This window comes from Eptatretus burgeri, chromosome 13 (assembly GCF_056783735.1).
Source record: "Eptatretus burgeri isolate ZD-2024b chromosome 13, Ebu_testis_v1, whole genome shotgun sequence".
NCBI classification, from domain to species: Eukaryota; Metazoa; Chordata; class Myxini; order Myxiniformes; family Myxinidae; genus Eptatretus; species Eptatretus burgeri.
In genome coordinates this window covers 51,951,441-51,979,132 of record NC_140973.1, presented here as the reverse complement: position 1 = coordinate 51,979,132, position 27,692 = coordinate 51,951,441, and the positions used below count along the sequence as shown (strand labels likewise).

The 27,692-nt window shown below is 44.7% G+C and overlaps 2 protein-coding genes across 3 annotated transcripts in view; one reads left to right on the top strand and one right to left on the bottom strand.

The window, feature by feature from the left end:
- SLC10A7 (solute carrier family 10 member 7) overlaps nt 1-14,647 on the top strand; it is a 65,784-nt gene extending 51,137 nt beyond the window's left edge. The window contains exons 8-12 of the mRNA XM_085852425.1: nt 1,374-1,539; nt 3,270-3,321; nt 5,225-5,298; nt 5,430-5,575; nt 14,227-14,647. Of these exons, the coding sequence (XP_085708551.1) occupies nt 1,374-1,539; nt 3,270-3,321; nt 5,225-5,298; nt 5,430-5,575; nt 14,227-14,241 (453 nt within the window). The 3' untranslated portion in view covers nt 14,242-14,647. The remainder of the gene's footprint in view (nt 1-1,373; nt 1,540-3,269; nt 3,322-5,224; nt 5,299-5,429; nt 5,576-14,226) is intronic.
- Nucleotides 14,648-15,363: 716 nt separating this feature from the next.
- Nucleotides 15,364-27,692, bottom strand: part of LOC147014471 (RNA-binding protein 26-like) — a 137,319-nt gene continuing 124,990 nt past the window's right edge. For both annotated transcript variants that reach the window (XM_085852422.1, XM_085852423.1), the window contains exons 18-21: nt 18,372-18,575; nt 18,123-18,209; nt 17,906-18,019; nt 15,364-16,411 (exon numbers count right to left, since the gene is read on the bottom strand). In XM_085852422.1, coding sequence (XP_085708548.1) covers nt 16,319-16,411; nt 17,906-18,019; nt 18,123-18,209; nt 18,372-18,575 — 498 coding nt within the window. In that variant the 3' untranslated portion in view covers nt 15,364-16,318. The remainder of the gene's footprint in view (nt 16,412-17,905; nt 18,020-18,122; nt 18,210-18,371; nt 18,576-27,692) is intronic.

Genomic DNA, 27,692 nt, shown 5'->3' with positions numbered 1-27,692 from the left:
AATGATAACTGTGCTCTGCAGAATTTTTTATACGTGATTACAGACAAACAAACAAAAAAAAAACAAATCAAAAAAACATACAAGCTGACTCACATATCTTGCAAAACTTCGTTTTGGCAAGATAATAAACCTCATCCTCCTCTTGTCATCTGTGGAAATCTTTGTGTATTTTGTCTCAAGGACCTTTGTCCAGGATTTCAATTCTGCTGTCTATCGTTACCTCATGGTCTCTCATATTTACATCTCTACACCTGTTGAAACCCCATTCCCTCCATTCACCCACAATTCCAACTCTTGCGCTATGACGTAGTTCTTGTCCAACCTTTTTTCCTTTGCTCATTTTGTGTCTGTTGACCCTTTGCTCCCCCCCCCCCCTTCTCTTCCCCACTGTCATTCTGCTCTTTCATGAGCCTTGATATCTGTATTTGAGCGTGAACATGGAATGACTCATTTATAGAGTACTGGAGGAAGTGGGAATATTTCAGCTTGAACATGGAAGGCCTTGCTTCGAGTACGGGAGTATTTAAGTTTGAACATGGAAGGAATGCAAAAGGAAAACTGATGGACAATCTCAGATAGAGACCATGTGGAAGTATTAGCAAAGGGATGCCGTGTTTTTGAGGGGGTTTGTGTCGGCTTCACTCCCACTTCCTCAATCCCCAACCATCTCTCCCTCCACTCCACACATATCTGTTTTCAAAGGCCTTGTGTTCTCTGTTTGTGGAGCAGAGGTTGCAACCATTGTTGTATAAAACATCATTTTGGAAATTTTTGGATTCACATTAATTGTACTTTAGCTGATTTATCCGATAAGATGAATTTTGTCAGGTTTAATTACATTCCTTTCTTTGCTGCCGGAGCCATACATAACAAGCGCTTCTGTTGGTAATAAATATTTTATCAAAAATGTGTTCTGACTTTCTTGGGGGTATTCCTTTCTTTCTTCAGCTCCCCCTTTGTCTCCTTTCACTCAAGTCCAACCCTGACCACCCCATCCAATCTCTTCTGATTATTCAAGATTTTCTTCTTTTTTCCTGCAGCACCCTGATGGCTGTACTTAATATTTAATGCCAGAAGACCTGAGCTGGCACTTGAGTGAGATTTTAACATTTTATGATTACTGTTTGTGTGGCCTGGCTAGTTGAAAACGGAAAAGGCAGTGGAGTGTTCTAATGAAAGCGCTGCCGCTTTAAATATTAATGACCTACTCCCTTCCCAAGCACGAATTCACTGGAGATGTGGCACTTGGCAGACTTCTCACTGGGCCTGACGAGGCACGAGGACCCTGAGGCTCACCTCAGGTTCTACAAGGTTCCGTTGAGTGAGCGGACTCTTGATGGAGTTTTTGTTTGCGGTTCTTGTGTGAGGTGCAGGTGGTACGGAGGTGCATCTTGGAGTATTTGGAACGCAGGCGTCCGCCATTTGGCACGATTAGCAGCTGCATTCTCCTGCTCATCATCTACACAACGTTCTGCGACACATTCTCACATCCTGACTCTTCGCTTGCACCTCAAAGCTTGCTTGCCATAATTATCATAGGTAATGCTTCTCAGGGTTTGGTGTTAAGAAGTGCTGGTGTAGCTTTGGTTACCCTGGTTCTTTTTGTACACTGTGGACAGATCTCGCTTTAGACATTGGAGTTTGGTCAATTTATGGCAGATTATTGCTCTATGGAACAATTTCCATGTGGGGTGCATGGGTCCGTAGCATCAAATGCCAGAGTAGACCCCCTTTCCGGGTGCTGTCGATCGGCTTATAAAGTGATTGCTCGGAATTAGGGCCTCAGTAAGCTGGGTGTCAAAGGTATGTTGGGTTCAAGTCTCCTTTTTGCATTCCCTCTTATTACCTCTGCCCACCTAAGGTGGATGGAGGTTATTTTCACCCCTGTCGGTTTGTTTGTATGCAGGATATCTCAAAGTTTTGGACGGATTAGGATGAAATTTGGTGGGGAGGTTGGGTGTGTGATAAGGAAGAATTGATTTGATTTTGGTGAAGATCTGGATACAATAATTTTTATGTGATTCTTCACCATTTAGAGATGGGACCAAAAAAGATATCTCGCATGATATTTCAAAAAGTTGTGGACAAGTTATGACAAAACTTGGTGGAGAGTTTGTTATGTGACGAGAACAAACTCATTAGATTTTTGTTTGGGTCCGCATCCAGATCCAGCCCATCAGTGGGATACAAAACGAAAAAATTCAGCCTGGCAGAGTATATGCTCAACTGAGTGTCGTTCTGGTTTGCAAATGTATAGAGAAGCTGTCTTGAATATCACACCACCATACTGTTTTCAAAAGGCTCGGTATGCTCATTAATGTTCACAAGCAAAACTTTGCCAGTTTATTCTTCTTCTTTCTTTAATGGCCACAATTATTTCCACGTTCTTGTGGGGTTGGCTCGGGGAATTTATTTTTGGGCCATCTTTTACGAACTGGATGGCCAGGCCTGACGTTCGACTACGTAGTTAGGGCAGGAATTTGACCAATGATGCCGGCGATACCTCACGTACTCTTCATGAAGGACACTGTGGGATCTTTACCGTCCACCAACTAATACCAGCAGATGGGATGCCTGTTTAACGTTGAAGGACAGCACACACATTTATGAATTGCCTCTGTGAAACACCAATATGACAAGTATGCATAACGTATTGGGATTCGAACCCAGGCTAAACAGCTTACAGGCGAGCGTGCGTAACTTTGTTGGCTTAATTGATTCTTTAAAAGGGCAATATATTGAATGATGCGACACCGTTTCTGCAAAGTACCAGGATGGCAGTTTATTTTTGTGGGAAATCTAACCCACATACCTCTGAGCCCGTTGTTGTTAACAAAGAGGAAAATTGCCCAATCCACAATAACCTCATCTCTCAACAAAAACTTGTCCTTCAGACATTGAAAAAGGGTCAGTCATCAAAACTCATGAAGCATTAGCAACGACTTTTAAACTATGAGGAAGCAAATGTTTTCCTTGCTTTTGTCAAAATTATTTTGTCTCGGTACTCCACTGTTCAGAATGTTTTGACTGTTGGTGTTGAATACCCAAAGAACAGCTCCTGACGTTCTGTGTAATGGCCGAATACAGATTCGCATGATCTAATTTAAGAACCTGCTCGAATTGCGCACTGCTTTACCCACAATGCATTTAAATGGCTTCGTCAAAAGCAAAGATGACAAGACAGACTCAACTATGTGACAATTTGAATGAAAAATGTATATATTGCCATGGTGATTGGTCTCCATTCTCAACCCCTGCCTTGTGCCCAGTGCTACTAATCCAAGTGACCTTCATGCTCCTCGTGTTCTTCCTATCAACAAGGTGTGTTTAGCAGGTCTCAGACATTTACATGGCCATTGCAAGTGTCATGAATTTGGACATATCAGTTACAGGACAAAATGGCAGTAGTAAAACCTACTTTAACATTGCTTGTCAGAGTTAAGACTTGGTTTTAAACTGATGACGGTTGGTTCAGTATTTAACCAAATGATGCACAGGTATCCAGTTAGAATACATATTCACTATCGTCATGGTGGAGCAGCCACATATTCTTATTTATGCGAGTACTTGCCTGATCGTGGACCTGGTTTCAAATTCCATATAAACTGCTGATTTGTTAATTCATGTAAAAATACACCTCTTCTAACATCATTGTCCAATCAGTGTCCTGCATGTGATTACGTTTAACCATTTCCATGAGCATGAGGTTAATGTATAAAATACTTCATTCATCTGCAATGACCTTAAGATTATGAAGCCTCCCACTATAGGATGAGGGAGGCTTATACCTGTTGTAGGGTTTGTTTCTGCAATTACTACCCCCAATTTTTAATGGTACATGAGTTTATTTGACCCTTTGGAGTATTAAATCACCATTTAAGTTTTTATCCTTTTTTTTTCTGCCAATGTTTGAGGACTCTTGGAATGAAATTTTGCATAAATAATAGAAATACAAGGTGGGGTGACAATTATTTTGAACCTTGACCTAATTATAAACTTTTTAACATTCATCACCATAACTCAACTAAGCTTTGTCAGATCAGAACAAAATTGTCCTCCATAGACAGCCAAGACTCTAGAATCGAGAGCAAGGCACATTTACGCTCAATTTACATCAAAGCCCTCGGGTTAAAGGTCAAACAGCGCTCTGAAAAAAACAAATAAATAAATAATAATTAAAAGCGTTCATCATCGCTCAATTTTGCCAATGTGGAACTTCAAACCGCTTGGCCTTCCTTGCATCACAATCGAGTACCTGCACTGATGTGCGCCTGATATTTGATTTGTGTCCTTGGCCCAATTAAATACTTTTTGATCACAACTTGAATATTTTCCTCAGATTTTCATGATGTTGAGTTTTATGAGTGGACGCATTTAAAAGCCCATCAAAAATTATAAGTTTTAATTATTTTATTTGAAATATTCATAGACTGGAAGAGATGATGTTTCGTAGCAAGAAGTGTTATTTTAAAACACCACATGTGCAAATGTGACCCTATTTTCTTTATCTTCTGGGACGTTTCATTTCGACAGTACAGCCTCATGAGCATGCCAAAGTCAAAGCCTCGGCCTAGCGTCAGGTGTGCTTATATCTTCATTTATTAGACATCCTACGGAAGTAAATGAACATTTCTTTTACTCGGCGCGTGTTGCATATCATGTGCAGCGAATTTTACCTCCCTGCACCTTGTATTTATCGTTATTTTTTAAACACTTCTGCACACCGCCATGGAAGCCCAGTTACAAGTCACCATCTAAATTTCCAAGAGAGGAGACAATTACTCTTATGAAAAATGGTTTTCGAGTTTTTTTTTTATCCTGAAAATAGATGGGTGAACACTTGGTCATGTTTTAAGAAAAAAAAACATTGGCCTTGAAAACTCTACTTAAATCGTCCTTATGGGAGGGGGGGGGAGACGAATACACATTGTGTTGTATATAGGTAGAGTGGAGATGGGACACTTTCTTAATTTATACTCTATCCCTAAATATTGAAAGTCAAGGTCATATTGTGCTCCGAAAAAACATATAGTCATCATTGGATTGCGGGTGCTGGGGGAGGCTTAGCCTTGGTGAGTGCTTTGCGATCTCAGATGTTTAGTTTATATTTCAAGAGAACTTTTTTTTTAAATTACACCAAACAGTTTTATAAATAATCATGAAGTATGCACATTGTTTGTGTTCAAAACCTCCAGCCATTATATTTTCTCTTCCTCACTTTTAGAAAGAGTGCGAGGTTCTCTCCAGAAGATACAGTGGCGATGATGTTCTGTGCCACACACAAGTCTCTGACACTCGGTAAGTGCTGTTCATTGGCAAGTCGTGTGTCCATCACATGATGGAACATCGGATTGCCTTCATGATGTGTCGTGTGTGCACTGCGTATGCACACACATGCTAACGTGTATCATCATGGGTGCTGTGAACAGGAATCCCCATGCTCAAGATTGTATTCTCAAACCACCCACACCTGTCACTCATCTCCATTCCACTACTGGTGTATCACCCAACGCAGATCCTCTTGGGCGGGCTGCTTGTAGGCTCGGTGCAGCGCTGGATGCAGTCACGGCAGAAGGTAAAGGTATTCGGCATGCAGCTCTATTTTCCTAAGTTCACAAAGAATACCAATCGTTTCCTGCAATCATATTGCAACAACACATCTCGATTCTGATACACACACTGCATGTGCATTCCAATGGATAAGTCTTTAAGGTCACCAACCAGATTTTAAAAGAAGCAAATGCTTTGGACTCGCAAGCAACTGAAAACCCAGTAAATCCTCCAGAAAAAAGAAAGAAAAAAACCAAAACAACAACTTTCCATTGTGCAAATCCCTTCACGTTTGTTCCTTCCTGATGTGCAAAGTTCACGTCAAATAAGTGGATTTGCATAGAATCAATTTTTTTATTGAAACTATTCAGGATTAAGTTTGATAGCAGTAACTTTCCTTGATAAAGGTAGAGTTTACTTTCTTAATAAACACAGACAGTGAGGTTCACGTGAGCAAGCATGTTCTCAAACTGGAGGTGGACGTAACATTTCCACAGATTTTTAAGTTCTTGAGTTTGTTGTGGCCACAAAGCCCACCTCCTTCCAATTTACCAGTTTTTCTTTTCTGAGAGTTTGTTCCTGCATCCATCTGGTCCACCCCTGCATACTCCCATACCCCTCATTCTTACCTGCATCCCCTGCTTGTCTATTTTCTCCCTTACCCCCCCTCCCCCCCTCCGTTTCTGCTGTTCCTTTGGTTAAGCAATGTCCTGGTTCTTCCATGAACCATAACTAAAACAACAACAAAAAAACATTCAGAACCACACACACAATGTACTCGAGGCAAGCACGAAGGATGGTGACCTCCAAACTCAAAATATGCTTTGATATAATTAGTCAGTTCGTGTGCAGAACATGGCTGTGATGTCGATGTAATTAGTAAAACAACTGCTGTTGTGGGGGGGGGGGGTTAAAAGGAAAAGCAAAGAAACATTATAAAACTAGAACGGGCACTCATAGAGCGCATACCTTCGCCGCCACTACTTTTTTTGTTCTTGGTATGAGTGTGGGGAACTGGTTTCATATGAATGGTCTTATGACACAAACCACATATCTATAATGTCATGACCCCCCCTCGACTTTTGGGGGCTACGGACTAAACAACAATCAACTCACGTCGTTTTGGTGAGTCTTCACTCGCAAGCTCGGTGAATACAACGTTTCAACAAGAGAAGGTAATCTCGTTTGATGCTGGTTTCATGCAAATTGAATAAGAATTGACTGAGTTATGCTGAAAACCGCATATTTTTCAAGGGCGTGACCCCCCCCCGAAATTTTACCCCAACGGGTGACATGTGTTATGACGTCATTGTGTCACAACATTGGGCATTAAATTCTGAACATTTTGGTGCTGGGTTCATGTAAAGCGGACAAGAATTGACCGCGTTATGACAAAAACCGCATATTTTTCAAGGTCGTGACCCCCTGACCTTTGACCCCGAACCGGTAACAAGAGTATAGGCGTCATTGTGTCACATTGCATATCACAAGATGAGGCGTTGAATTCTGAACATTTTGGCGTTAGTTGCATGCAAATAAAAATTGACTGTTATCGTAAAGATGATTTTGACCTTTTCGTGACCTTGACCTTTGACCTGAACGATCCCAAAATCTAATTGAATGCTTCCTGGCTAATAACCAATCATCCCACCAAAGTTCATGCAATTCGGTTTAATACTTTTTGAGTTATACGAATCACAAGATCACAAATAAATAAATAAATAAATACACGCCGACCAAAACATAACCTTTCGCAGAATGCGAAGGTAACAAACATTACTGAAGTTGCTCTCCCAGAGAACAGATAATTTTGCATAAGTGGAAAAAAAAAAAACTTTCCCTTATGGAAATCTTTAAAAATAGGGGCAATACCCCAGTGTGTCAGGTCAGGTCAGGTATGGGAGCATGTGCCAGAACAGCGCTTCCCTGCATCCACTTTCCGCAGGGAAGTACTCCAGGGGCCTCCGTCTGGCCTTCCCCCAGGCAGATGCCAGGCCCATCCCCATCTCCTTGAGATGATGGTCAACCTGCTGCAACCACGAGGCAAGTGGTCGGCCCATTGGCCTCCTCCACTCACGAGACTCCCTCGCTGAGAGAATCTGGTGAGCAGGATCAGCGTCAGGAAAACGAGCCACATGTCCATACAGCCGCAACTGACGCTCACGGACCATGCAGGTAACAAATCTCAGAGTCTCTCTCAGCAACCAATCGTTGGACACAAAATAGCCAAGGATTCTCCGAAGAGACCTGGTCTCAAAGGAATTAAGTTTCCGTCTCAGATCCTTGGTCAGAGTCCAAGTCTCGCATCCATAGAGCAAGACTGGAAGCACCAAGGACCTGAAGACTCAGACTTTCGTCCTCCCGCACAGGTACCGGCAGCGCCACACCCCATGATCCAGTGACTCCATGACTCCCCAGGCCCGACCCAGACGTCTAGTGACCTCTGACTCACAGCCAGCAGAGACATGAATATCACTGCCAAGGTAAGTGAATCTCTCCACGACCTCAACATCCTCACCACAAAGAGACACAGACAGGACAGCAGCATCCAAGATGTCATTGAAAGCCTGGATCTTAGTTTTGACCCAAGAAACCCGTAATCCCAGGGGCTCCGACTCCTCATTCAGCACCTCAAGGGACCCCAAAAGGATATCTAAAGTCTCCGCAAAGATGACTGCATCATCTGCGAAATCAAGGTCCGAGATCTTGACATTCCCAAACGATGCACCGCAGCTTGATCTTTCCGACATCCTCCCTAAAATCCAGTCCATATAAGTGCTGAAAAGTGTGGGGGCCAGTACACACCCCTGACGAACTCCAGTAATAACTGGAAATAAGTCAGAGATGGTACCACCACACTTCACAGCACTCTCACTCAGTACCAGAGTAGAGTTCAGACATCAGATGGATCAGTTTTGGTGGCACCCCACGAAGACCAAGAATCCTCCAGAGGGCATCCCGATTCACTGAATCGAACGCTTTACAGAGATCAACATAAGCTGCAAGCAGCCCCTGCCGAAACTCTCGTCTGCGTTCGGTGAGGACACGAAGAGCAAGGATACGGTCAATCGTTGACCTCTTTGGTGTAAAGCCTGACTGCTCTGGATGCTGGTGCTCAAGAAGGTGGTGGCGAACCCTATCAAGAATTATCCGAGCAAAGACCTTGCCCAGCACTGAGAGCAGCGTCACCCCTCGGTAGTTGTTGCAGTCTTCGCGATCACCCTTCCCTTTCCAGAGAGGGACAACAAGGCCTCTCTTCCAATCAGTTGGGATGATGCCTGTGTTCCAGGCAGAGCACAAAATTGCATGCAACGACACGAGTGCAGCATTTCCACCAGCCTTGAGAAGTTCAGCATGGATGCCACAGATCCCTGGAGCTTTACACCGTTTCAACCAGTTCACCGCAGCCCGTGTTTCTACAAGCGAAGGTGGACCACAGTTGATTGGAGGGTCAGCAACAGGGATTGTAACACCCTTGACGTCCAACTCGACAGCTGGGGGATCAGCCTGGTACAACCGCTCAAAGCAACCGGCCCAGCGGGCCTTCACTTCAGACTCTTCTGTCAAGAGCCTACCACTCTCTGCTCTAACTGCAGTGCTCTGAGGGATGGGCTTGGATGAACGCAATGCGTGAATTCCCCTGTAAGCGGGATGAGATTCACCTGACCATAGGTGATGCTCTACCCCCTCACATATTCCTCGCACATAGGCCTCCTTGTCCACCCTTAGTGCACATGCAGTTTTACGCCTCAGCTCCCTGAACAGCTCAGCCCTGCGATTCTGGTCAATGGTATCCAGTGTCCCTTGAGACAAAATTCTTCTATGCCCTGCGGTGAGTTCCAGGGCATCCACCGGCAACATCAAGGACGGTGGTCTTGAAGGCACTCCACAACTCTTCAGGACCCCCCTCCCCCAAAGCATCCAGACCCCCCAAGTGTCCACTCAGCCTGTTTGCAAACTCCTCAGCTACTCTCTCATCCTTGAGCTTGCCAACATCCAGCCTTGGCTGGGATGGTACCATTCTCCAGGATTTAAGGTGCAGCTTTAGAGTTGCTACAAAAAGCCGGTGGTCAGTATTGAGGAAATGAGCACTCCGGTAGACCCTGCAGTTCTGGATCATCCTCCAGCGACCGTAGCTCACGAGGACATGGTCAATCTCCTTTGCCACACCGCCAGCGTTGGAATACCAAGTCCAGCGATGAGCTTGTGGGCGCTGAAACCATGAACCAGCCACCCTAAGTCCATGACTTCTTGCAAAGTCAAGGAACTTAGTGCTATTCTGGTTCATAGTTCCTGACCCATGGGGACCAACACACATATCATAACCATCCCTATCAGTTCCAGTCGATGCATTGAAATTCCCCAAGACTAGAAGTGTATCTCGTCTGGGGCACTGATCAACCACAGACTCGAGCGTGGCGTAGAATGTGTCCTTCACGGTGAGGTCACTCGCCTCAGTTGCAGCAGAGACAGAGACCAGGGAAATGACACCAAAGGAGTGACGAATCCTTAGTCTCATAATATGCTCGTTGACCTGTGTTACCTCAATTATCATTGGGGTCAGCTTATTGGACACAGCTGCAGCAACTCCTTCAGTATGGTAACCATCAGAGCGACCAGACCAATAGTAGGTGTAACTACCCACCATTATCTCGCCGCAATCCGGTCTCCGAACCTCAGAGTGCTGCAATACCGATGTCCAAACGCTTGAGCTCAGATGATAACACACAGGTGATCATCCTCTCTTATGGATGGGACATTCCAGGCACCCACCCGAAGGGAATGCCTCAGGTTAACCCAAGGAGACCGCCGTCTGGTGGACGACACCTCAGTGTGTAGTTTCAGTGAAGAAAGCAAATACCTATTTTGGGAAGTAAAACCTGGTCCCACTTTTACCTGCCCGAAGACCCCCTTAGACTGATTTCCTTAATGCCGTTAACAAAGTTTGCTACATCACGGGTGATGAAGGTTGTGGTCAAGTTTTATCGAAATTAAAAGCCAATACCTATTATTATTATTATTATTATTATTATTATTATTATTTTTTTTTTTCGGGAGGGGGGGGGTCAAACCTGGACCCACTGACCCCCGATAGACCCCAATTTTTTTTTCAATTAATTTTTAATGCCATGAACAAACTTGAATTGCAAAATGCCAAATATCATTTTAGCCAAGTTTGGTCACAATACCATTAGCAGTTTCAGAGAAGAAATTGCAAGTGTTTATGGAGGGATGGACTAACAACGCACCATCCTATAAAAGCTCCCCTGAATACATTCCAGGTGAGCTAAAACTCGAGGCCACTCAAAATATAAATGTGATATCTCTCTACCAGGCCAAAAGATTATTTGCAACATTTTCTTTCAGTGCTTATCCAATCTGTAGAGCAACCGTGAAAAATGTTGTGACTTGCGGAAAATGTCTGAAAAATGTGACTGCACATGTGGAAGTCTATTGACACGTCAAGCAAAACTCTGAATTGGGCGACACGATGGGACAAACTTCATGCTTGTGCATCTATCAGTTATTTTTTTTTAATTTAAATTCAAAATATCAAAAGATAAGTTAAGAATGCCATGTATAAAAGTAGATCTGTACACATGCGCGCACACACACACACACACACACACACACACACACACACACACACACACACACACACACACACACACACACACACACACACACACACACACACACCAATTACGAGAGTTTCTCCAGACCCTTCGGAAACGGGTGAAGATAATTGCAAATTAGCAAATTCCAAAAATATATATATATACATGTGACAATTGCATCAAAACAAAAACGTATACAAGGCACAATGTTTTAATTTGAGCAAATAGAAAATGTTTGTGATACAAGTAATTAAAACACCCGACTCGCAGATGTTTGTCAAAAGCACAAAATTCAGAGAGCAGGATCTTGAAGGAACCAAACCCACCGAGCTCGAGGGATTTCCAAACTGCAGGCACGTAAAATGGAATCTTCTCCATATTATAATGTTATAGATTCTCTATTGGTGAATGTCCAATCATCTTTGAGGTCATTTCCTCCACCATGGTATAACCACGTACAAAGTTCATTCCCATCGGGGACCATTAGGTGTGACTCGCCAATATTGGCCTTCCTGGATCTTGACCGGAAGCAACTGCAGATTGTCCAGTGTCGTGGAATGACGATCACTCCCCATCACAGCACACCCAGCTGCTGAGTAAAACATTTTTGTGAGGTAAACGATTAGCCCCTTTCAAAGTACCATTAATCACAGTCCACGGTACCATGACTCGATACTCAATGAATACATGTATACCAGATGATGATGTACGGAATTAACCAAACACGTTTATGAATAAATTGAATTGTTAAGATCGATGTACGAATAGGAATGAAGATTAAAAACAAAAACCAAAGCAACACGCGACTTTCCAAATTACGTAATCCGCCCCAGAATGCTCGGTGTGCATGCACAAACCACAGAAAACGGCAGTGTTCAAAGCAACATAGTATGTAGTGTGCGAGTCAAGGAGTGTTACCTAAAATGTTCACAAAGCTTCTAAAAGAAGCTGAAAATACTTGGAAACGGCTTCCCTGCCAAAGAGGTGAACTTTCTGAACTCGCCCACAAAGCTGTTATCTTGCAGCTCCCCATCCTCAAACTTCCAAGAACGCGTGGACCTGTGCAAGGCCCGAAGGTATGTAGATATCACGTTCTCCTGAAACCTTCGTGCTTCTTCACACCAATGGGAAGGACATATCTGGGGCTTGTCAAAGCACAGGTTAAGTTAAAAATGATATTTACTATTAACCACGTTTGGAAGGAATGGGGGGGGGGGGTGGGGGTGGCAAGGGCTATTTTAAATGTATATATCTTGTTTGGTTCCAGGGCCACAAGAGAAACACTACACATTTTTGCTGATACAGTATTGGTAAAAGGAGGTGTGTGTGTGTGTGTGTGTGCGTGTGCGTGTGCGTGCGCGCACGCGCACATGGGGTTTCACACTAACACAAACTCAACACCTCTGTCTGATTCAGATATTTCTCGTATTTCCTCTATTTCCATGAGTCCGATTTGCATTCAGGATCAGAACATTTCTCAATAACCATCTCAAAATTGTCACTCTTTCCTATAAATGCTGAAAATTATGTTTAACAGACTAGTTGAATCTCAGATTTCAGGCTAGTTAGGGCAGATTAAAATTGCCTGGCAAGGAGTAGAGAGTCACTAAAAACGCACACAGCGCATGGCCAAAAAGCCTTGTTTAGCCTTCAGACGTCATGTGGAAAGTCTCGTATTTTGATTCATTAAAAACAAGAACGGCACTCTTCGACGTCGCAAAACCGATAGATATGCCTTTGCCCACATTATTACATCATTATACATACTTGTACAAAGTTGGATTTAAATCCCTTCAGCTGTTCTCAAATATCACATTTTTACCTGACATGACTGACCTCTGACACTGCCATATAATCAGTTCCTCTTTGCATCATACTGCATACTTATACCAAGTTTTGTCAAAATGCCAGCACTGGTTCACAAGTTAGTGTGGTGTAACAATTTTTACCGAACATGACCTTTGACTCAAGTCTAATCAATTCATATTCACATCATTATACATACTTGTACCAAGTTTGACTTGGATCCCCTTCAGCCATTCTTAAGTTGTCACGATAACGAAAACCTATCACAAACGGACGGCCAGATGGACAACCTGAAAACAATACTTATGACAACTTAGTCAACAGAAGCATAAAAATTAAGTTTTGCGATCAAATTGGTTTTTCCTCTGACGCCACCTTCTCCTCCATGGTTGTTAGGACCTGGTCTGTTGTCCTCCTCCCTCTTAAGCATTGACCACCACAGTGCTGATGCGACAGACTGAAGTTCCAGACCACCAGAGTGGACGTCTGTCTATCCATCGATTCATGCAAAACTATCCATTGGTTCACATGCAACCCCCTGCAACGCACACGGACCCAGTGTCCGGATCCTGTCCATCGGAACTGCACCCATGGTGTGGCGGGCGGAACCATCTGCTCATTATAATGTAGGACACAGAACTCACTGATATTGCTGAACCAGCTGTGCGAAGCTCACAATTATTCAGCAGTTAACCACGCACGGCCAGGTCAACCCAGGTCAGGAGTCTGAGGTTGCTGGCGGTATACCCATTGCCAACCCCAACAGACTCCCCTGAGAGCCATGCTGGGTGCAGTGTGTTGCAAGTTCTGTGGAGAAATTCTGAGAGGGGAGTAGGACCCATGTGAATGGGGCCTCCACCCCCTTCAAGGACGCAGCAGTAGTGCTGCACACCCCATAGGAAGGGACCCATCCCCATAAGTCTGGCCGAACCATTGGATGCTCACCAAAAACAGGAGAACATCCAATGGGAGGTGGGTTGAGATTTGAGATGCCATGTGACTCATGCTTTATGTCAGCCAGTCTAAATTAAAGGAGAAAATTAGGATTTGTATGAGCTTGAAATCACCCAGTAATTAACAGCACAATGTGCTTTCATAAGAGATCAACTGGACCTATCCTGTCTAATTACCAAGAATCAAAACAATCTTCCATCTCATCCATCATGGATCATTTCCGCACAGCCACAGGTGGAGAAGGCCACAAACTGCCTTTGAGGCGCTCCATATAATCTTACCCTCCCTGTCATCCTAGGCCACAGACGTGTGACCATTGAAGTTTCTTACATGATGGAGTGAAGACAGATGTGGTGGCTGGTGGTGGGACAACTTGCTGGTGACGTGGTGGTGGTGGTGATTCTTTACCAAAGATGGTGATGGTGTTGTGAAGACTGGCGATGAAGAATAGGACATTTGTTCAACAGTATGTGGTGAGATGGTTGTTGTTGGTGTGCAGTGGGTTTGTGATATTAAAGAAAAACACAATCAAAGGTCCACCTTTGAAACAGTGGTTTGGGGACATTCATATTCATTTTCTCTCTTTCTCTCTGTCTCTGTCTCTCACCTTTTCCTCAACTGTAAACCCATACTTGTACAATTGTTTATCATCTGGATTTGATATTGGGGAAAATGCCATTTTACACACAAATAAAATATTTTTCATTAATGATACTGTACACATCATGTTAACGAGGAAATGGTTTACTTTTATCTAATGAATCAAATATTTGAGCCTCACCGTTCAATCCGAGTCCAGGGTGATACACCGTCAATGACAGGACACATCGACCCCACGGAAAGGCCTTTGCTGGTAGGGCACAACTCATCCAAGAATTAAGGCAGGGCTAAACAGATGAATTATATTATCAACATAAATGACCTTCTCAAACCCTCCGTCCCCCCTTCTTTTTCCCTCCCCACCAAAGGAGGGCTATTGAACAATCCATGTTGAGTTAAAACACCCCCTATTCAAAAATGAAGACAATTACTATCGATACCCAGCAAGCAAGACTCGGCTTGACATTTCAAATAAAGTGGTCTTCATCCAGGACTATGCAAGGCTTGTGTATCAGGTGTTAAGTGTCCTCTCAAGGAGGAGTGGGCACCATGTCGCTGCAGTAAACAGATAGTGAGACCAAATGTTATCACAGACCCCCCCCCCCCCGCTTAGAAAAACGATAAGGAAAAAAAACCTCTCCATACAAACCAACACTTTCAAAGTGAACACCACCACCACCACCCTCCCCAACACACCGCTGCTTAACTTCTCTCCCATTCCCAATGAAACTGACCTCTTGCATCAATGCACCTCATTAAAACACACACACACACACACACACACACACACACACACACACACACGTTGTTGTTGTTGAGCTCTTTTATGAACAGGTTATGGGGGCCTCCTTTTTTGTTACACTGATTGTTCTCTTTTCTTTTTTTTCTTTTTTTCAAAAATGGCAGTAGAAAGTTTTTTTTTTATTGCCAATTCTATTTTTTTTTTGTTGTTTTGTTAATCTGCCCCATTCTACAATGCTCTTTATTTTTTTTTTTAAATCAAAGAGAAAGGCATTTTGTATTAAAAAAAAATTCACAAAACATAATGCAAGCAACAGATGATCGAGACATTTCCAGTGCTTCATACAGGGCAAACCATAGACTCCCGAGTCATTTACGACTCTTGATAAAACTACAAGCCGTTTGGCCTTCCTCATATTCGGATCGCATGTGCGATGGTGGAGGAGGCTTGCACAGTTTCCAATTGAAGGCTGCACCCAACCTGTCAGGTTTCCAAACGACCTTGTTGGGCCGACTGCACTATGCCTGCAGTTCCCAAACTAACGAGTCGGGCCAGCTGCACGAGGCCTGCAGTTTCCGAACGAAGGAGCCTGGCCCATCGAGTGCACCATGATTTTTGGAGAGTTCAGCTGATGTTATCAATTAACACACTATTAACAGGTGTCCAACCTACTGTGCTCACCAGCATATTTAAGGGAGCATCATAGCAGAACAAGTGAGCTGGTCACCTTAAAAAAAATTAAACAAAGAAACTACTTGTTCCAGCATTTTTTTTCCTAACAAACCTTAAAATGGCAACATTTAAAAACATTCTCTTCACCGCAAACATCGCACCGTGACAAAACATCAAGATAATCGTTTTGTTATTTTCTTTTTACAAACTATTAACATTATACAGGTTTGAAACACGCGACACTCCCACACCCCCTCCACTGGGGCTGGGCCCAATCACGTGATCCCATTCCCAACATCGACCGCAGTCCACTTAGTCTCTTTCGCCCGGGCCTCGCAGTCTCCTGGGAAACGAGGCTCGATGTCAAATTTGTTCACTATCTCCGCCACGACCTTGACTCATCCTCTTCCTCTTCCTCCTCTTCGTCGTCATCGTCCGGGAGCAACACGTTATCACTTACGTCCGGCTCCTGCCGTGACATGAGAAAAGTTAGGGAGGGTCATAGGAGAGCAAGAAGAGGTACTTATGAATACAAGGTAATTCTATCTGATGAACATGTGCATGGTATGACTGGCATAAAATTGGTTGCATCAATATTGAAGAGCAGCTGCGTCACCAATGTAATGCCTCTGCAAAGTGGAGCAGGAAATTGGAACTGGGCCAGGATAACGGTGCACAATGACCTTTCAAAAGTCACTGAGACACCTTTAACATACAAACAAGAAGGGCATTCAGAAGAGCACATACATCCGCCACGCAATGCCTGATCGACACAACATATCGGGCCCAATACATTTTTGAGATATGCTATATATCGGTTTTGCCCTATCTCTCAATGGTGAAGAATCACTTTAAAAATTATTGTGGTTGGATCCGGATCTTCACCAAATCCTAATCAGTTCGTCCTTGTCACACACCGAACCGGTCCACAAAATTTCATCCGGATCCATCTACAACTTTTTGAGATATCCTGTACATGAACAGACAAACAAACAGGTAGACAAACAGACAGAAATGGGTGAAACCATAACCTCCTTCACCTTCGGTGGCAGAGGAAATAAAAGCTGGCATATGTGATAGACCAAACCAGCTTTACATCACCTCTGAATAATGGAGGTTCTCGGTGATGCAACAATGTACTCGTGAAGCACCAGAATGAGTTTACTCATTTGGGTTTGATTCCTGTCCTGACTTTAGGTTTTATTATCTGAAAGTAAACAATGATGTGCCAACTGTCGTCGTTTGGGCGTTAACCCTTTAGCTCTTGCTCTGACGAAGGGCTAATGCTGGAAACAGCTTCGTTTTCCTTCCCACAGCAGTTCACATATCTTGGTTGATTCTTTGAAAATAAAACATCTCGTTCAAATTGTCATGCGTCGTTGACTGACGCTCGCTTTGAAAATAAAAAAATAAAAAAATAAGAAGAGTATATCTCGAAGCAGCACAAAGGTGAGTGCCCTACCTTGGAGCTATCCTGAGCAACCTCACAGGATCATTATCATCATCACCACAAATTTAAGTTACAAGTATTAAAACATTTTCCTGGTATTTTGCGTTTCAGAAAATAATTAAAAAGCACAACAGAAACACCAATTAATAGTGTTAACAAGCCAGTAGGCGACATGGGTGGTCGCTATATAATTGCATACCTAGTCATACAGTTTTTGATGGATCCGACTGAAATTTTTTGACAAAGGTTGATTATAGTGCGCATAAAAGCACGGAAGGCGATTTTTGATTTTTTTTTTAAGGATTTTTCAAAAATTTCAAAGTCCCCTTGCAAGGCAACGGTGGCGTCCATAGCAACGGTGCTCAAAAGCATACAACTATATCCTGGTATGAACCTACCAGTCAAGTTTCATCAAAATCGGTTGACTCCTTTGGCCTCCAGAGTTGTCCATTACATACAGACAGACAGAAAACCTGAGAATAACGGTAGTCCAGTGACCACCCAATAACTTACTTCTTCCTCATCCAGCTCGTCGTCCTCTGCCTCCCGTGTGGTTGCCATTGCCTTTGGCTTGTACCAAGACAGGTGCAGTAACCGGCCCTTGAATCTCGCACCCTGTGTAGCGGCCTGCAGAATGACAGACATGTATGAAGCACAGCAAGACGGCATGCCACCAGGGCACAGCACATGGGAAGGACAGGTGTCTCGAGGACAACACCATAATACTTACATGTTCGGCATCCTGGCGTGTGCGGAAAGCGACAACAATGAATGGAGATCCTTCATCACATGACATCTCCTCTACTTCACAAAACAGCTGTGACACGCAAGTTCGTGTTAAAAACAGAACTTGTACCGACTCCATGACCCATGTACTTGGTTCCACAATGCACCTTTTTGCCATCAATTTCGAAACTTCACCATTTAAACAGCCATTATATGAGGGTATGACATAATTTATGGCTCGTTTGTCCTCTACCTTGAAATGCTGCAACAGTTCATCCTGCTCGCCGGGAGCCAGTCCAGAAACCTGCAGTGCCTTAGGTCGATGGTCAAGTGCTGTGTGACCCAAGGTCATGCGGCCTCTTCCCCGAAATCCCCGACCACGGCCACGAACCCGCCCACGCTCTGCCAGCAGACCGCCTCTCCCTCGTCCGGGCCCAATGATTCCCAACTGCGCGGCCTGGAAGGTAAATATAATCAGAGAAGATCTACAGTATGGCATGGCGTATATCATAGCAAGTGTGGTTTGTTATTCACAACTATGCTGACATTTAACCAAACTGCAAAAAATCCAACTTCGTGATTTGTAAAATTATAACTTTATTCCACCCAAGTCATAGTATATTTTAAAACAAACCAACAATACATTGCACAGCAACAGTCAATCACCAATTAAATTCCTTAAAAATCCAAATCTTCTAAAAGTCATTTGTAAGAACTTCACAGCTAAACCTTCCATTATATGTTTGGATGAATGAACAAAGAACAAACAAAGGATGCCCCACAGGCGTGTACGGCCAGGTTGTGGTGGAAGAGTCGCAAAGCAATGCACTCGTGTGCTTTGAAATGAAAAGGAAACGGAAAATAGTTTTTGCACATCACTCAAGTGAAGCCTTGGAGTGATTGATTGATCTGTGCGAATAAATTTAAAAAGGGCACAACTGAAAAATTGACAAAACATCCTGAAACTCGAACTGGTTCTGTATCTTATCATCATAAAGCCGTGCACCAAGTTTCAGTTGAATATGTTAAAGGGTAAATAATTACCCTTAAACTTAAAAAAAAGAAGTGCGGGGAAATATAAATGCATTTCAAATTAGACTAAAAGAGCTTGTGGTACACTAGAGAGAGCTGGAAAGAGCACGTTGGCAAAAGATGACAGATCAGCAAACGTTGCCAACAGAATCAGTGGTGACTGCACCTTCTGGAGTCTAGACAATGGAAGGGAAGGCCTGAAGGGATTGTTAGTGAATAAAAATGAAAAGGTCCAGGAAAAAAAATTCCTGAAAGCACCGGCAGCGTGTCAAGTGACAGTTTATGCCACGGGGTAGCCCCAAAGGCACCAGTAGGGTGCAAAACGGCACTGTAGAAACGCAGACTCTGGAAAAGAGAAACGTTAACACCACTGAACCAAATCCGCCACCAGTCTCTTCGGGAAAGAATGGTCATTCAATTGTTGAGCTCTGTGGCTGTTTGGTGACAAACTACAAAAGCAGTATGCATCTCTCCTCTCCATGACTGCAATATCTCGAATTCCAAACGACAACTGTGACTCCTCATACAAGAATTCTCCTCACTCTCCGCTCTGCTTCGAATGTACTTCAGCGACTCGAGTGAACTCAACCTGCTAATTGGTCTCCTGCGTATCCCTTAAACGGTCTCTCCATATGTTCCACAATCAATTCCAGTTTGAACCAGCTCCACCAATTAGGTGCGTCAGCTCAATCAACGAGTTTGAGTGGATTCAATTAGCCATTGGGAGTGGATATGCAAATGCATGTTCAAATGTCCAGCCTCCTTCCAGGCTGGCAGTTTGTGCAAGAGGGGGAGAAAAGTCTGAAAGAAAATAATGGACTATAAATAAAATATCACCGACAAGTCATGCATCACTTCAGCTTAAAAAAAATAAAATTAGAACGGCACTCTTCAATGTCACGATGTTGACAGGCACCTCTTGCCCACATTACATAATGCTACCAAGTTTGATTAAAATACCTTGAGCTCTTCTCAAATATCACATTTTTATGTGACACGACCTCTGACTTTTGACCTCATAATCTCAACAGTTGATGTGTACATAATTATACCAAGGTTAAGTTATTCAGCTGTTCTTAAGTTATCGCAGCAACAAAAACCTATCACCGACTGACCCTTGATCTCTTGATGCTGCCATCTATGCATCATACTGTATACTTATTCCAAGTTTGGTCAAAATCCCATCACTGCTTCTCAAGTTAGCGCAGCACCATAATTTTTACCGAATGACCTCTGACCTTTTGACTCCAAAATGCAATCAGTTCATCTTTACATTATCATCATACTTTTATCGAGTTTGACTTGGATCCCTTCAGCCGTTACTTTTACCTTACCGCAATCACTTATCACGGGATGCACGTACAGACGGCCAACCTGAAAACAATGCCTCCAGTGACTTGGTCAGTGGAGGGATGAATTTTTTTTTTTTAATAAAGAACCCACATTCAAAGAATGAAATCATTCTGGATGGCAGACCATACATTGGATCAGGTTGAAATTTTAGCTCTGACACGAGTCTCGCTTGACATGGTATACAAAAAAAACAAAAAACATAACTGAAGTTTCTCCCTCAAATTAGATCAATGAAGTTTCACATCCATTGATGAAGCAGTTCAACAATTTTGTTTTTGAAGATTTTAGTTCAATCCTACATGGCTGCCAGACCATGTGATATTAATTATTCGTGAACAACCTGGTATCCCCAAGGCTTGGGGAACACGTGTGAAGTTTTCCCTCGATCTGTCCAACCGTTCTGGAGAAGATTTTGAAAGGTCTATTCTTCAAAAAAAAAATCATAGCTGCCAAACAATACGACCTATGACGTTAACATTTACACCATATAGTCTACAAGGCCAGTAGATCAACAATCTTCTTCTTTCAATCTTCTGCTTCTGCTTTCACAACAATGGATGGAGGTTCTAAATGTCAAAAATTAGATCAGAGCAATCTCCCTAAACATATGGCGAGCTGTCGATAGGGTCAGGCATCCCACACTGCTCACCAAACTTTTCTCATGGTATCAAAGGCAATCTCCACTCATGGCTCATTGACTTCCTCGCCTGTCGCAGTCAACGTGTGGCTCTTAATGGAATTCTCTCATCTCCTCTTCCCATCCAGGCTGGAGTTCCTCAAGGCAGTGTTCTAGGCTCTGTGCTTTTTCTGGTTTTCATCAATGATCTCTCGTATTCTCCAGAAAATCCTCTTTATCTTTGCCGATGACTCCACCCTGTGCTGTACCATCTCTCATCCCTTTGATCGGCAGGCAGCAGCCTCCTCACTCTACGGATCTGAAAAAACAAGCTGGTCAAACACTTGGATGGGTCGATCAATTCCAACAAATCTCACACCCTCACCATATCTCTCCGAAAGGACTGTCTGACTCCCCCCCCCCGCCCCTCCATCTTCTTTCTCAACAATCCCCTTGAACAAGTCCTTTCATTCAAGCTTTTGAGTTTCACTATCTGCCGCAATCTTTCCTGGGAAAGCCACATCTCCAAGCTGGCCTCCAACTGGGCATCCTCCGTCATGCAAAGCCCTTCCTTGGCACACCTGTGCTTCGAACCACTTACAAAGCTTTCATCTGCAGTGTGATGGAGTACTGCTCCCCCCTCTGGTGTGGTGCTCTTGCCTCACACCAAGCTCAACTTCATGCTGCGGAAACCAAGGCTTTTAGGATCATTGGTATCGCCCACGATGAAGCTGAGTCATTGGGTCTCACTCTCTCACCACAGGCAAGTCGGTGGTCTTTCTGTCTTCTGCAGTCTCCTCTCCAGCTTTGCCCCCCCCCCACCCCCAACCTGGTGCTCAGTCTGTGATCTGTCCTTCCCTATATATCCTCAGGGCGTTCAATGTCTGCCAAAAAACCCCTTCTTATGAAACTGCCAAAATCAAGAATCTGCTCACCTTCACTCTTTCATTCCTATTTTCCCCCCCATCTCTGGGACAAACTCCCACACTCTCTTCAATCCCACTCCTCCCTCCAGGTCTTCAAAACAGCTGTTCACCACCATCTCATATTTTTCCCCATCCAAAATCTTCATCTATCTTTAATTCCAGCAATCTGTGTGTGTGTGTGTGTGTGTGTGTGTGTGTGTGTGTGTGTGTGTGTGTGTGTGTGTGTGTGTGTGTGTCTGTCTGTCTGTCTGTCTGTCTGTCTGTCTGCGACCACTGTTTCTCGACAACCACTGGTCCGATCTCATTGAAACTTTTCAGGTATATTGCTGGGGACATGTGGATGTGCCTTTTCATGGTTTGATATGAATCAGACAAGCGCCTCCCAAGTTATGGCCATTTATTTACCAACCAATGACAAGACACGTTGTTGCGTGGGCATGGCCGATGGGGGAAGGGAAGCGCAGCCGCGTTCCCCATTACGGGTTACACGTACAGGCTTCCGGAGAGTGATGACTTCGTGTATTCTAATAATTTCTCGATTTCTTATGTGCATTTATAAACGCAATGTCCCAAGTTATGATCGTTTTCATATTAGACAGTGCATAAATTTCGGTAACAAAGGGCGGAGGAGCTCCTTGTGAGCCAACGGCCATCCATATCTAGTGCCCAACTGTGTCTGCGGACGTCCTCCTGCAGTTGGGTCACTTCTTATTAGGAGGTTGGTGGCAGGATTTGCACTCCGGCCACCGTAAAACCCTTCATTCCGAAAAACGCAAAAAAATCTGAAAACCCACTCCGTGGGAGTACCTCCTGTGCAGCTTCCCTTCACAGGGCAGCTCAACGGATGATGGGATTGGGGCAAAGCCTTCGGGACCCCCAATCTTTGATAGGAGGGAAACCATGGGGTAACATCCCTGGGTCAGATTGCGGGAGAGTGTGTCGGAGTGGTGCTGAGGTGTCGTCCACCAGACGGCGGTCTCCTTGGGTTAACCTGAGGCGGTCCCTTCGGGTGGGTGCCTGGAATGTCCTATCCCTAAGAGAGGATGATCACCTGTCTCTGTTATCATCTGAGCTCAAGCGTTTGGACATCGCGATTGCAGCTCTCTCTGAGGTTCGGAGACCGGATTGCGGCGAGATAATGGTGGGTGGTTACACCTACTATTGGTCTGGTCGCTCTGATGGTTACCATACCCAAGGAGTTGCTGTAGCTGTGTCCAATAAGCTGACCCCAATGATAATTGAGGTAACACCGGTCAACGAGCGTATTATGAGATTAAGGATTCGTCACTCCTGAGGTGTCATTTCCCTGGTCTCTGTTTATGCCCCGACTGAGGCGAGTGATCTCACCGTGAAGGATGCATTCTACGCCACACTCGAGTCTGTGGTTGATCAGTGCCCCAGACGAGATACACTTCTAGTCTTGGGGGATTTCAATGCATCGACTGGAACTGATAGGGACGGTTATGAGGTGTGTGTTGGTCCCCATGGGTCAGGAACTATGAACCAGAATGGCACTAAGTTCCTTGACTTTGCAAGAAGTCATGGACTTAGGGTGGCTGGTTCATGGTTTCAGCGCCCACAAGCTCATCGCTGGACTTGGTATTCCAACGCTGGCGGTGTGGCAAAGGAGATTGAACATGTCCTCATTGACGGTCGTTGGAGGATGATCCAGAACTGCAGGGTCTACCGGAGTGCTCAGTTCCTCAATACTGACCACAGGCTTGTTGTAGCAACTCTAAAGCTGCACCTTAAATCCTAGAGAATGGTACCATCCCAGCCGAGGCTGGATGTTGCCAAGCTCAGGGATGAGAGAGTAGCTGAGGAGTTTGCGAACAGGCTGAGTGGACACTTGGGGGGTCTGGGTGCTTTGGGGGGTCCTGAAGAGTTGTGGAGCGCCTTCAAGACCACCATCCTTGATGTTGCCGGTGGATGCCTTGGAGCTCACCGCAGGGCAAAGGAGAATTTTGTCTCTCAAGGGACACTGGATACCATTGACCAGAGTCGCAGGGCCAGGCTGAATGGCAGAGCTGAGCTGTTCAGGGAGCTGAGGCGTAAAACTGTACGTGCACTGAGGGTGGACAAGGAGGCCTATGTGCGAGGGATCTGTGAGGGGGTGGAGCATCACCTGTGGACAGGTGATTCTCGTCCCGCTTACAGGGGAATTCGCGCATTACGTTCATCCAAGCCCATCCCTCGGAGCACTACAGTTCGAGCAGAGAGTGGTAGGCTCTTGACAGAGGAGTCTGAAGTGAAGGCCCGCTGGGCCGGTTACTTTGAGCGGTTGTACCAGGCTGATCCCCCAACTGTCGAGTTGGACGTCAAGGGTGTTACAATCCCTGTTGCTGACTCTCGAATCAACTGTGGTCCACCTACGCTTGTGGAAACACGGGCTGCGGTGAACCGGTTGAAACGGGGCAAAGCTCCAGGGATCTGTGGCATCCATGCCGAACTTCTCAAGGCTGGTGGAAATGCTGCACTCGTGTCGTTGCATGCAGTTTTATGCTCTGCCTGGAACACAGGCATCATCCCAACTGACTGGAAGAGGGGCCTTGTTGTCCCTCTCTGGAAAGGGAAGGGTGATCGCCAAGACTGCAACAACTACCGAGGGGTGACGCTGCTCTCAGTGCCGGGCAAGGTCTTTGCTCGGATAATTCTCGATAGGGTTCGCCACCATCTGCTTGAGCACCAGCGTCCAGAGCAGTCAGGCTTTACACCAAAGAGGTCAACGATTGACCGTATCCTTGCACTTCGTGTCCTCACGGAACGCAGACGAGAGTTCCGGCAGGGGCTGCTTGCAGCCTATGTTGATCTCTAAAGCGTTCGATTCAGTGAATCGGGATGTCCTTTGGAGGATTCTTGGTCTTCGTGGGGTGCCACCAAAACTGATCGATCTGATGTCTGAGCTCTACTCTGGTACTGAGAGTGCTGTGAAGTGTGGTGGTACCATCTCTGACTTATTTCCAGTTGTTACTGGAGTTCGTCAGGGATGTGTACTTGCCCCCACACTTTTCAGCACTTGTATGGACTGGATTCTAGGGAGGATGTCGGAGAGATCAAGTTGCGGTGCGTCATTTGGGAATGTCAAGATCTCGGACCTTGACTTTGCAGATGATACAGTCATCTTTGCGGAGACTTTAGACATCCTATTGGGGGCCCTCGAGGTGCTGAATGAGGAGTCGGAGCCGTTGGGATTACGGGTTTCTTGGGTCAAAACTAAGATCCAGGCTTTCGGTGACATCTTGGATGCTGCTGTCCTGTCTGTGTCTGTTTGTGGTGAGGATGTTGAGGTCGTGGAGAGATTCACTTACCTTGGCAGTGATATTCATGTCTCTGCTGGCTGCGAGTCAGAGGTCAATAGACGTCTGGGTCGGGCCTGGGGATTCATGGATTCACTGGATCATGGGGTGTGGCGCTGCCGGTACCTGTGCGGGAGGACGAAAGTCCGAGTCTTCAGGTCCTTGGTACTTCCAGTCTTGCTCTATGGGTGCGAGACTTGGACTCTGACCAAGGATCTGAGACGGAGACTTAATTCCTTTGGTACCAGGTCTCTTCGGAGAATCCTTGGCTATCGCTGGTCGGATTTTGTGTCCAACGAGCGGTTGCTGAGAGAGACTCGGATGAGATTTGTTACCTGCATAGTCCGTGAGCGTCAGTTGCGGCTGTATGGACATGTGGCTCGTTTTCCTGACTGATCCTGCTCACCAGATTCTCTCAGCGAGGGAGTCTCATGAGTGGAGGAGGCCAGTGGGCCGACCACGTGCCTCATGGTTGCAACAGGTTGACCATCATCTCAAGGAGATGGGGATGGGCCTGGCATCTGCCTGGGGGATGGCCAGACGGAGGCCCCTGGAGTACCGGCGGAAAGTGGACGCAGCGACGTGCTGTTCTGGCACATGCTCCCATACCTGACCTGACCTGGAGTGAGCTGGTATGCTCCGAACCAGGAAGTAATTTTTTTTCTCTCTTCTCTTTTTGTTTTTCCTTGCCATGACATTGCGAAAAGGCAAAATACGTTGGCGCTAATTGAATAATTGGCCATTAAAACTAAATTGCGAATAATCGTAACTGCGATATGCAAACTTCCAGGCCACGCACGTACGGGCAAGCGAGAGTGAAGAAACAGCCTGTGTGGTTGTTTCTTGTTCGCGGTTTGAATATTTATTAATTAATTATTATATTTACGGGCACGTACTCGTCTTTATTAACCCTGTTAATCCACCACAACCCCATCTTCTTCAAATTGCGTTTTCCTTCCTGAAAATCCCTTTAGTTCCATCTTCTTTACCCCCTGTACCCAACCCCATCCTTCTCCCTTCCACAGATATTCTATAGTCCGTGTTCCCCACTATTTTGTGCTTCCCTCTCCCACCCCGTTAAATGTTTCTGTGTACGAGCTCTTATAGTGGGGCAGATAACAGGAATTTTTGAGAGGAATTGTGCAAATGATGATACAAGCATAAAATTTGGCACATTTGTTCTCCATGGGATTCTAATCAAATCTGCCTGAATGGCCATTTGAAAATCCAAATAAAACTTCAAAAAAGTCAAGATCACGAATCAATGTTGGATGCTGGCTGAGATTGGTGAATGTTTCAGAAACATCATCAAAGACGTTCCAAGTCTGCCATGCAGTTTTCTTCCCTTTACCGTGGAAGGCAGACACAACGTCACATCCAGTAAACGCATGGAAGTATGGGATCCCTCTAGCTTTCTCAGGCCCTATTGCAGAAACTACCCCATGGACTGGAATCCATGGCGCCTTGGATCCTTGGCCAAAGGCAATCCACATGTTCTCAAGACCTAGTTCCTGTAAGGATGGCAGGCAGTACAGATATTGCTATGACTAGTACGTCTGTGTCATTAGCCTTAATGATAATGGACTTGTTACCATCCGTCGTTGCATCCCTGGCGTGTACAAATATTCGAGTGTCAGCTTCTTCATGACAACATGGAGACAGCATCCAGTGACTTCCTTGTGTTGCCAATGGCATCTTCTCCTTTTGTGACAATGACTGTGCTTGTCATCTTTGCTTCACACATCTTTTCCACAAGGAAGTGAAACGGCTCATTCTTGTTGCTGTCATCTCGAAGAAAGCTTCTCCAGTTACTTGGGGTCTTACTGGTTCCTGTCACTCTTCTTCCGATTCCTTGCCACCTTTTCGACCTTGCCTCAGAATTCAGACTTGACTTCTTGTACACATCAAACACTACGTCCACCCTCTCGTATCTGGCACCACAGCATTCCACCTTTGGGATGGTCTTCTTTAGTATAGTCATCAAATATCTTTGAAGTGCGTGGAGGTAGGGCATTGATAAGTGCCGAGCCATCAATGATGACTGCATCTCCCCTTGGTTCTCTGTCTGGGATGTTCACTTGTGCTTTAAGAATTTCAGCCAGCTGTGACTTCAAATTTTTTTGAAGTTTTTTTTTTTAATTTCAAATTTTTCAAAATTTGGATTTTCAAATGGCCAATCGGGCAGATTTGATCAGAAAGTCCTGCAGAACAGAAATGCCAAATTTGATGCTTGTATCAAAATTTGCACGATTTTTCTACTATCGACTACACTATTACATGAGACGCGACATGGTGTCCAAAAAAAAAAGAAGAAAAAAGAACGTTTCACAGATTGGCGGTCATACCTGTAT